This window comes from Mus pahari, chromosome 10 (assembly GCF_900095145.1).
Source record: "Mus pahari chromosome 10, PAHARI_EIJ_v1.1, whole genome shotgun sequence".
NCBI lineage: Eukaryota > Metazoa > Chordata > Mammalia > Rodentia > Muridae > Mus > Mus pahari.
The window spans coordinates 10,465,934-10,478,032 of NC_034599.1; the positions used below are offsets into that span (position 1 = coordinate 10,465,934).

The window sequence follows — 12,099 nt, forward strand, 5'->3', positions numbered from 1 at the left end:
AAAAGATTTGGTTATTTATTATGTATACAGCATTGTGCCTGCACGTATGTCTGTAGGACAGAATAGGGCACCAGATCTCATTACAGATGGTTGTGAGCCACCATGTGGTTGCTGAGAACTGAACTCAGGGCCTCTGGAAGAGCAGCCAGTGCTCTTAACCTCTGAGCCATCGTTCCAGCCCTGTGGCAGAAATATTTCTAACTTAGGTTTCTGAAATATTTTTATGAGTCTTGTTTGTTTTGAGGTTATTTGAATAGCATACTTACCTTGAATTTCCCCCCTAAAGGGACAAGTGTACAGTCTCTCTAACACACCCAAGGAGTGTGGCATTTAGCCCAGTGGGCAGCAGAGCACAGTTCACTGTAATTAGGAAATGAGTGTTTAAAGGTGTTACACAGAAGAGCGTTTGCGGTTTCCTAAATGTCCTTGTACCCTGGTTACCTCTGCAGGGATGTATAAGGAGGCCTTGTCTGCTAGCTTTCCCTAGACTTAAATTCTCCCACCCCCATCGAAAATACAGAAACCATTCTACATGCTTCAACAAGGCAGCCAACTCAATCCAACTTACATACACACCCCAAAAGCATTAAATTATAGCCTTTACAATCCTTTTGCCAATTAAGAATGTGGAAAATAGCCAAGGTGTCTACATGAGGGGAGAGCTCTGTGCTAGGTCTGGGGTGCACATCATTCAAGGCTCTGACTGCACCCCTCGGTTCAATGTCCCAGATGGCCAGCAACGCGCCCTGCCCAAGACCCTTCACAGAAAGACAAGCAGCCATTCCATCTGCATCTTGCAGCCTCCGTGCTCTGGAAGGGGTTGAGGTTACATGACCTGTGTCTGAAAGGAGGCTGAGGTGCCCTAGAACAGCCTCCCTCTGTGGTCCAGCTCTTGCCTCCTCTAAGACAAAGATCCAGGCAAGCAGCTAAACAACGCTCTCCAAGGGACCTTATCGAATGTGGAAGGGGATGAGGACTTAAACATATTTAAGGCTCTGGGCATCTGCACTGTGCCAGGCAGGGCACAGGATGCCCCTGCCTGCCCCCGACACACACTGGTTCAAGTAGCAGCACCTTCCCAAAGACTATGCAGCCTAACAATTAGGAATCAAAGCACATGGTACACAGACATGTATGAAGGAAAAACACACATAAATTGAAAAAAAAACTACAAAAAACAAGAAACTTTGAGTCTGAAACTGTTTGAAATATGATCTCTGCCCAAACACTGATGGCAGTAACGACAGACCACAGGAGGGAGTCTGGTGAGATGAAGGCAGACACTGGACACCTCTGTCTACCCTCGTCTCTGTCAGCACTTCCCCTTAGAGTTAGTCAATGGATCAAGAAGAGAATGAATCCACGCTGTGGAGTTTGTTCTGATTAGTGACAGTTTTTACAGGGGCAAGGAAACTATAAAGGACCCTGACTCTTTTACACAGCAGGAAACCACCAGTAGAGAGTGTAGTCAAAAACACCTTGGCAAAACCACAAAGCCGTGCAGAGGCAGCAAGGCAGAGGACACACAGCGGCACATCGAAGGTGAGAGGCTGGCAGGAGATGCCTCCAGGCAAGAAGAGCCTGGGAGCTACACAGTAACCGGTGAGAGGAAAGGGAGGGTCAGGCTTGTGCTTCAGGCCTGAAAGCACACAGACAGCTGTAGCCAAGAGTGCCACAGCAGTGATCACCCCAGCAAAAAGGGAGGAGCCAGAGAGAGGAAGCAGGCTGCGATACAGCAGGGGCAGACAGAGAGTCAATACTGGAAGGGACAGGAAGCAGGCAAAACAAAAGCACCTTGTAACGAAAGACGAAAGTTCGAAGGATGTCAGGCCTGCCATGGATGTCTGGATAAAAACTCACCTATAGTCAGTTTCCAAATATGGGGAAAAAACGGCGGCAATGAGCCCTGAGCAGTTTTCAGAATGGAGACAGGAAAGATGTCAAGGAGAAGACAATCAGGCTTTGTGCCGGCTGGCACCTGAGCAGCGGGTAGCACCTCAGAGGCCCGGAGAAGACAGCAAGCAGAAGAGGGAAAGGATGGAGCCAGAAGATTCAGAGCATCATGCAAGAGGCGAAGCTCTGCCTGGGTCTAGATGTTCCCATCTGAGAGCACTTCAGGACTGCAGACCAGACAAAGTTCTCCTGTGAAGTAAGCGCCCAGACACTGGGAGCCACAGCCATTCCCTTTGGCTGCAGACTGTGAGAACACTGTGTAGATTAATGGGTAAATGGTTACTGGTATAGAACTATATTTATTCGAAGAGGTTGGCTTTGGCTTGAGAAAGCCAAATGTGTGGTGTCACAGTTAGCCAACCTGACTGAGTGCTGCTGTGGTCCTCAGACCAGTGATTCTCTATCATTCCCAAAGCTGCCAGAGTCCCTGTGATGGCTAGCTTTGTCAACTTGACACAACCTAGGATCATCTAGGAGTCTCAATGACAGACCATGTGCATTGATTCGACCCAGGGCGTGGCTGTGGGAAACATAGCCCACTGTGAAAAGCACCATTCCCTAGGTGGGGCTGGGGGCGTGGTCCTAAGCTGCAGGAGAGTGGAGAGATCAAGCTGGGTACAAGCAAGCAATGAGCACGTTGTATTCGTTCCTCTCTGCCCTTGTCTGTGGATGCAATGGGGCTGTTTCAGGTTCTGTTGCCTTGATTTCCCCATAGTCGGATGTATAGACGAATACACGGACTATAACCTGCAGCTGACATAAGCCACTTCTCCTGTGAGCTGAATTGTCAAGGTGTTTTATCACAGCAACAGAAATGAACTAAACCAGACACGGAATTGCAGGTCTGAGTAGACATCCCCACACTGGTGTGCAGGCTCACACTGTCTGAGGAACAGCAGTCTAGTCTGGTGGTGCCCACTCGGGGCTCCAAGCCAGCCCCGAATCTTGAAGGATTCTGAGAACACCGCATTCCTGGCACTACCCCCAATGTTAAAGGTTCCACTCTAGCAAGTGTGGGTGGGGCTCAGACCCGGGTTTGTACCTATTCCAGGTAATGCCAGAGGCTTCCAGTGAGTCCTCCAAGACTCTACGACTCTGCTTTTGAAAAATAGTTTGCTCACTTTGCTAAGTATTTTCTATTCTTTCCCTTTTTCTTTTAAGTGTTCTGTTTCAGAGAAATCTGATTAATCTTTGCCGATGACGGGCTAGAGAACCGAGTTCAAGCAGTCTTAGAGCGCCCTCTGCTGGTCTCCTGGATGCACTCACATGCCCAGCAAAAAATACCTACTCTTAGCACCAGGGGCAGCCATCAGCTGTGACTAAAGCAGGGGTGGGAGGGAGCCCAGAGGAAGGGAAGAGGGGAGATCAGCTTAGTCAACAGGAGAATTGACAATGTCCACAGTGACAGTCACTTAAACATCACCCTGAAGAATGTCTCTGGGGGGATCGGAGTCTCCCGGTTTAGCTGGCATTGAACGGAGACATGCTTACATACACCCTGTACCCTTTGTCCCTTGAGAGCCATGCCTGGTGGACACGCAAGCTCGGTGGCTGCCAAGAGCTGAGGAATGGGAGTTTAGTGGACCCTGAGCTTTGTCTGGGAGGTCAGAGCTCAGTGGATGGGTACACAGAGAACTGTAAGCTGAACAACAGGAATTAAGCACGACTAGTCACTCGATGCATTTGCCAAACTTAGAGAAAGTGACTTTAAAAGACTGTTCTGAGGAAGAGGTTTTGTAATCTGAAAATTCTCCCATTCCTTCTCCTATTTAAAGCTATGTAAGATCATCCTATTGCATTGTTACTTAACATGTAAGTTGTACCACTATAACATATGTTTACTGTTTTTTAAGTTTTAGATTAGATATATTTCTATATTTTACTTTTACAAGGTAAAAAACTGAACAACATTCCGTGTGGGAATAAAGCAGCTATGATTACTGATCTGTGCCCAACTCCAAAGCCACAGCTTTATGTCCAGTTGGCATGGGCTACTTCCCTAGTTAGGGAACAATCTTGGGAAATATACATACACGCACACACACACACACACACACACATTATATATATACATATATATATGTCAGACTTACTTAATTTTTAATTATGTCTATGTGTGTGATAGTGTGTGTACCAGGTATGTGTGGGTGCTATAAAGGTCAAAGACGGGGTCAGATCCCCTAGAACAGGAGGTACAGGCAGTTGTGGATGCTAAAACTAAGAGCCTCAGAGACCAAGGTCCTCTGGAGAGCAGAGCCTGCTCTTGAACAGTGAGCCATCTTGACTCTAAGCCCTGCTCGTTTCCGGGACTCTCACAATCAAATCCCACACACCGAAAGGCCGTGGACAATGAGTCTTTTCTCTGACTGTTCTGTACGCCAGTCCTACAGAACTCCCTCTGAAGGCCCTGGGGAGTCTGCCTCTCACAGGCCACCTCCCCCACAAGTGTCCCCACATTGTCTCTCCTTGACATGTGTCTATGTCCAATTTTTCTCTTCATAAGAGGACACCAATCAACTCCAGGGTTGGTCCTCATAACTCACTGACTGAATCTCTAACCTGAAGTCATATTCTCAGGAATGCAGGGTTAAGATGACCACATAATTAATATTAGATGACAAAATTCTACCCCTGCCACCACACCCATGTCCTTCATCTTGGTCTCTGTCCCCAGCACGGCCCTGGAAGCATCTAGCTCACACTACTGTACTGACAAGCTGATACGTACAGGACAACCTGCCCTTTACTCCTGCCTCTCAGATTCTGTCCTCAGTAGCTTTGACTGTCGGCTTGACACAGCCTACAGTCACCTGGTGGGGAGCCTCAGATGAACTGCCTCACTTAGAGTGGCCTAGAGGCATGTTTGGGGGGCGGGGGCTGTCACAATTACTAACTGATAGGAGGCAGCTGGGCTATGTAAGAAAGTTAGCTAAGTATGAGTCTGAGTGTGAGCCAGAGTGCAAGCCAGAGTGTGAGCCTGAATGTGAGCCAGTGTGAGCCAGAGTGTGAGCCTGAGTGCTAGCCTGAGTGCAAGCCAGAGTGCGAGCCTAGATGTGAGCCAGAGTGTGAACCTGGGTGTGAGCCTGAGAGCAAGCCAGCAAGCAGTGTTCCTGGTCCCTGCCCTCACTTCCTTCAGTGGTAGATTATGACCTGCACATGAACCATATAAATCCTTTCCTCTCCATGTTGCTTTTCCTCAGTATTTTATCACAGGGACAGAAAGGAACTAAAGAGACGCCATCCTTTCTACACCCTCGGTCTCATAGCTTCCACACATTACCCTGACAGGTGCCCCTAATGGGCACCACTAGACTAGACTGCTGTTCCTCAGACAGGGTGAGCCTGCACACCAGTGTGCCACTGTGGGGATGTCTACTCAGACCTGCAATTCCATGTCTGGTTTAGTTTCATTTCTGTTGCTGTGATAAAACACCTTGACAAATTCAATTTATAGGAGAAGTGGCTTATGTCAACGCCCCAGACACCTGGCACGCTACCCCAGTGGTTGGTCAGTTGCTACCACAACACATAAGCATAAACACAGTGCCTGTGTCCCTGGGGTAGCTTCAACAGTGACTGTGTAGCTTTCAAGATCCCATGGTGTCACCTTGTAATCGGCTGTGTGGTATCAAGCCCTGCGTGCTGTTGGCACGTTCCCTTCTCAGAATCAGCCACTTCCTTCCCCTTCTGTCCTGACCAGAGCCTTCCCTGAGCCTGGCCGGTGGTCTCCATGCCTCTCCTCTCTGACTCACGAGGCAATCCCCGCTCCCCTCCTGTGGACCAGAACCCACCTCTGTAACTGGCGAGGCTCCCACCACTAACCACCACCAAGACTTGGCTCTGAGGACAGACTCTTAGACCCAAGCTCAGGCCCACGCAGCAGCTCCCACTGGCCCAGCATTTGCCATACGCCTGTTTGGCAGTCACACATCCTATTCTCCATAACCCTGCCTCCATTCCACTCTGCTGTGGCCACCCTGCTTCCCATCAGGACAAAGCAGCTCCAGGAAGCACCTCACTACGCACTCCCCAGGCCAGTGGCTCTCAACCTTCCTGATGCTGCCACCCTTTAATACGGTTCCTCATGCCATGGTGACCTCCAACCATAAAATTATTTTGTTCCTACTGCATAACTGTTATGAATCATAATGTACATATCTTCTGTGCAGGTTGAGAAGTGCTGCCCTAGGCAGTCCTGCTGGGGTGTTAGCTCAGCATCTCCCTGTGGTCTCTCAGCCACCTGATTCTCACGACTCACGAGACACAATCTTCCTGGACACAAACGTCCCTCCTGTTCCCACCCAGCTGTGTACATTTTCTGAGAAGGACAGAGCCAGGGTTTTGGTTTTTGTTTTACAAACCACTACTTCTATACACTCACTCTTCACCCACAACCACCTGGCTGTCACTTCACTAAAGCCCTGCAGTGGGAGCACTGAGTGCAGCGGGAGCACTGAGAGCAGCGGGAGCACTAAGGAATAACAGACCCAGTGAGTTTGGCTCCACTCGGAGAACAACTGAGGGACGGGAGGACTCACAGCTCTGTCCCTGGGCTTCTGGGAAAACCACACTTTATCTTTTCTGTCTCACATTCTAATTCATTTCACCACCAGGGAAGTCTAAGAATCTGAGACACTATCTGTGTCCCACTGCTGCCAAGCATAGCAGGAGGGCCCTCGATCAACATCAGCTAAAAGGAACTCCGTGCCGCTGTCTGCAGCTAGGAAGCCTCCTGATTCCTCTAGTTCCCTGAGACAGCCTCCATGCATCTCAGCTCCTCGAGCCCACTGCTATTAGCGATGGGTCTGATCAAGACCTCCTACGGCCCATTTCTGTTGTGAGTTTTCTCTGGGTTTTCCTCATTTGTGGTATGTCTGGTGAATGCCAAACACCCTGTATAAAGAGACAAAGAAAGCCCACAGGTGATGCTCTGGACGACGTCGCCTTCTGCCAGGGGGGACTCAGCTTCTCTTCTGGCAGACATGTAACTTAGAGACATTGTCAATGCCCAAGTAGTCTCATTCCCCAGGCCCTGAAATGACTCAGACCAGCACTCTAACCCCTGAAATGACTCAGACCAGTACTCTAAGCGCTGGGAGGGAGGGAGCCCCTGACTCCCAGCCACGCCCAAGGGTTGACCAGGCAGGTTTCTTCACTCTGTCCCCAGGCCTGCGGGATACTCAGAACCTCCATAGCAAATGAGCTCAGCACCACAAGAGCCTCGGTCGCTCATCCCAGCAGGTCACCTTAGATGGGCCACTACTCCCTTGACTTGTAGACCTGGGTTCTGTTTGTGCAGCCCCAAACTATTCTATGACCCCAACATCTAGAAAAAACTCTGAGGGTTTCTCTTGCTCCAGTAGTCTTGTGGCAGCTCAGGTCCCAGCCAACCCTTCCCTTAAGCAATCCCTGCTACAATCTGAGGCTCAGCTAATGCCAACTCAGACTGGCCACAACTTGGCATTTCCACAATGACATTTTAACATGGACTTAAACTACAGCAGCACAGACCAAGAATTACAAGGCTCCCTGTCTTCTGCAAGCGCCCGCCTGTGCCGAAGGTCCTTACAAGCCGGTGTGCGGACACACGAGGCTGACAAGAACCCACCCTGCACTCAGGCCGCACATCAAAGGGGAAAGGCCAGCCCAGGCATCACGTTCTACGTCCATGCCAGATGGGCATGGAGTCTTGTAAGAAAGAAGGCCGACTGGGTGTCCAGACGCAGTTACAGTAGCAGAGGGTCTGCAGTCTGCTCTGTCACTGCAGAAGATGCACGTCTGTGTTTTCCTCAGTAGACGAGAGCATCGCATGAGACAAATGTTCTAGTAGGTTTTTATGAAGGTCAAAAGAACCAGTGGGTGAAGGACAGGTTAAAGCAGAGTCCTGCCTCTGTATGTGCAGAGAAGACCCAAGGTCTCAGGGAAGACCCAGGGTGTGACATCACGGCTCACAGGAAGACCCAGAGTGTGACATCACGGCTCACAGGAAGACCCAGAGTGTGACATCACGGCTCACAGGAAGACCCAGAGTGGCTTGCTCACTCACAGAGAAGACTCAAGATGTCACATCATTGCTCACGGCCAAGACTGAAAGTGTCCGGTGATCACCTAAGAGTGTCCCTCTGCGTATGCTGGCTAGCTCCGGCTGCACTTTCTTACTCTCCAGTGTCTGTATGCCCACACCCAACACTCTCCTGACCTGCATCTCTTCTTTCTAACCCGAACAGCTTGGCTGCTAATGCCGCTTGTGTAGCACCTCTCCTTCCTTTCAGTACATCCACCTACCAGAAACCCATCCGAGAGCTGTGTAGCCAGGATTCACCCCCAGGCTTTTCTGGTCCTCCAGTAACACAATGGCCAGAAGCAGCCCAGCTATGCTAGCCTTTACTTTGTCTAAGTGAGCCCTTGTGTCACATACTACAGGGGAATTAAAGACACAAAGGAGACAAAGACGTACAAGGTGCCTCTCACTGAAGAGCTGAGACTCAGAGAACATCTATTTCTTCTCTGCTCCCCATAGATGTCAGATGCAGTCACTGCTGAGGCTCCGCCGGTGGCTGACCACACCCTCTGGCACAGCGGTGGACCGAGGCTGACACAGCCTTCCCAGACCTCCACGTCTCTATCTATAGAGCGTCTCATTACCTTGTGTAGCCACAGGGGAAGGTTTCCAGACTCGCTCTGCAAGGAGCTCTTCTGCTGTACCGCAGCCCAGCAGTATGAATCCACAAAGGCAGCCTGTCGCCAGGAGAAAGAACTCGGGGAGAAGCAGCTTATCTGGGTACCTGGGAAGCAAAGCAGATAGTTCCAAATGAATGAAGCACAGACCTGCCTTCCTCCCCCGATGTAGCCCCACAGAACTTATGTGCTGTCTGTGGTCAAAGCTTCCTGCACTGAGCTGCAACATCACACACCAACTGAATAAATAATAAAATTAAAAAAAAAATCTTGACAGTAAAAGGTTTCTGGATATGTAATGATCAAAAATTCAAATTCAAATGTGCAATGAATCCAAGGGTTGCTGGAAGTGCTCATCCGTGTAGTACTGCGGTCTCATGGCAGCCTGGGTTCTGAACTCACAGTGCACACTTGGTACCATGCAACACTCTGAATCCTGTCAGAAGGAGCTCGGCTCACAGCCAAGACTAGGGTATGCTATTGTACTCCATAGATGTTGTCAACTTGACACAGGCTGGAGTCATGCAGGAAGAGAAATGCCAGCGGAGAATTAGTTTTATCTGGCCTGTGAGCATGTCTGTGGGATATTTCCTTACTGATACAGGAGGGCCCAGCCCACTGTGGGAAGGGCTACCCCGGCACCTGGTGGGCTTGGGTTGTATGTAACTCACTGAGCAGGCCAGGAAGAGCAAGCTGGTAGCAGCGCTCCTCCATGGCTTCTGCTTCAGTTCCTTCCAGGTTCCTGCCCTGAGTTCCTTCACTGATCGACCATGGAGTGAAGTGTAAACCAACCAAACCACTTCCTTCAAGTTGTTTATGGTCGTGGTGTTTATCACAGTCCTACAAGGCAAACCGGGAGATACCAACTGTGGTTGTTTAACTGTGCACACAAAGTTTTCTACTCTCATGGAAGCATAATGGCTAAATTATGGAAAACAAAGACTAAATATTGCCCTAATATCACTATTACATAATGGTCAAATCAGTATACCTTTCAGATGAATTATGGCAACAAGCACACCCATCTCACCAGTATGTAATTTTAATAAGTGGTAAAATTATATATATACAACAATGGTGTTAAATAAATATATAATTTATGAATAAATACTTGATTTGTACACCTACACACCTGAGTTCTCATAATGGCCACGAGTGGAGAAAGTTTAAGAAGCTTGATCTGGGCCATGGAGCACCAGGACTGAGGAGGGGATGACGGTGAGGAAGGAACTAAGATAACGCCCAGCACATACTGGAATTTAGCACTGTGGAGGTAAGATACGCCCAGCACATACTGGAACTTAACACAGTGGAAGCACACCTGGCTGACACTAGCCCTGATAGCAGCTTGGGCTCTGCTGGGAGAATATTCTAGAAAGAAATAAAATACCATAAAAACAACAGGGAACAGGAAAAGAATAAGCAGAAATGCTGAAATGTTGAGTTTAGGGAGTCAATAAAGAAGGGGTATTTCATGGGTGGGCGGGCTACAAGGTCAACTCAGCACAGGTTCACGTGGGTACACAGAGTCCAGAAGTCAGCCTTGAACATTCATGCTCCACTTTCTTTTTTTTAATTTTTATTTTATATGGATTGATGTTTGCTGTGTGAGAGTGCCAGATCCCCTGGAACTGGAGTTACAGACAGTTGTGAGCTGCCATGGGGATGCTGGGAATTGAACCTGGGTCCTCTGGAAGAGCAGCCCTTCACTAGAACCTGCCTTTCAGAGCGTGGGCTAGGCTAGACAGCCAGTAAGCCCCAGGGTCTTCCGGCCTCAGCATCCCCAGCAGGCATGTACCACGCCCCACTGTACCACGCCCCACTGTACCATGCCCCATTGTACCACGCCCCACTGTACCACATCCCATTGTGCCATGCCCCATTGTACCACGCCCCACTGTACCACGCCCCATTGTACTATGCCCCATTGTATCATACCCCACTGTACCACGCCCCACTGTACCACGCCCCATTGTACCACGCCCCATTGTACCATGCCTCATTGTACCACTCCTCACTGTACCATGCCCCATTGTGCCATGTCCCACTGTACCACAGCTCACTGTACCACACCTCACTATACCACGCCCCATTGTGCCATGTCCCACTGTACCACACCTCACTGTACCACACCTCATTGTGCCATGCCCCACTGTACCACACCTCACTGTACCACACCCCATTGTACCATACCTCATTGTACCACACCTCACTGTACCACACTCCATTGTGCCATGCCCCACTGTACCATGCCTCACTGTACCAAGCCCCACCTTTTAGTGGATTCTGGAGATCAAAGTCAGATTCTCATTCATATGCAGCACTTTACCCTGTGAGCTTTCTCCATAGCCTTCAGGAAAAAGGACTTGTTTTTGTCCTAAGAAAGAAAAGTCTGAATGGACAATGACCACCGATGACTGCTGGGTAAAGCAGTAACTTTCCATTTCCTCTAAAGGAAAAGGGGGGGGGGCATAAACCAAATTGTTTCCTAAATGGTTTAGATTTAGAAGGCAAATGCCAAAGACTATGAGCCTCCCAACAGAAGATGGGGTTGTGGAGGGATGAGGGCAGAAGACCTGGGTCCCACTTAGGGCTCTGTTGTAATGTGTTCCTCTGGGAAGGGACTGTGGAATGTGACCTTCTTGTGACTGCTGCGTTTATAAAAAGATAAAGAGGTATAAGAATATATTCTATGGGGGTGTGGTAAGGCATGGGAGAAGGGGATGTCTCAGTAGGCCCATGCCATGGCATCCTCCCGAGTGGCCAGCCACATGATGGACCATATAGAACAGAGTTTATTCAGGGCATACGGAGGGGAGTTAAGAGAATAGTAGAGGCAGAGAAAGGCAGAGAGAGGGAGAGAGCAGAGAAGTAGAGGCTGGCCATGACCATGTTTGGGGGGGGGAGGATGGGGAGAGAGAGGGAGCAAGAGGCAAGAGAGAAAGGCAAGAGGGCAAGGGGGGGGGCGAACAGCCTAACCCAGGTCAGGCACACCTGGCTGTTGCCAGGTAACTGTGGGTGAAGCTTAGACAGAATCCTAACAGTGATGGTTTGCATATGCTCAGCCTAGGGAATGGCACTGTTAGAAGGTGTGTCACTGTGGGTGTGGGCTTTAAGACCCTCATCCTAGCTCCCTGGAAGCCAGTAGTCTGCTGGCAGCCTTCAGATGAAGATGTAGAACTCTCAGCTCTGCCTGCACCATGCCTGCCCGGATGCTGCCTCTGAACCTGTAAGCCAGCCCCAATGAAATGTTGTCTTTCTAAGACTTGCCTTGGTCACAGTGTCTGTTCACAGCAGTGACACCCTAACTAAGACACTTCTCCAAGGCAAAGTGGGAATGGCACCCTCAGCACACACAGGTGTGTGGGTGTGGGGCTCTGAGTGGCAGTCACTCAACCCATGTGGCCTTAGGGGCCACTAGAGGTGTGCCTCTTGTCCTCATCAAGTGTTTATCGGGTAGGGGACGTG

General features: G+C 49.6%; 1 protein-coding gene across 1 annotated transcript in view; it reads right to left on the reverse strand.

The window, feature by feature from the left end:
• Panx1 (pannexin 1) overlaps positions 1–12,099 on the reverse strand; it is a 35,885-nt gene that overhangs the window by 6,800 nt on the left and 16,986 nt on the right. Inside the window, exon 2 of the mRNA XM_021206926.2 lies at positions 8,599–8,738. Within this exon, the coding sequence (XP_021062585.1) occupies positions 8,599–8,738 (140 nt within the window). The remainder of the gene's footprint in view (positions 1–8,598; positions 8,739–12,099) is intronic.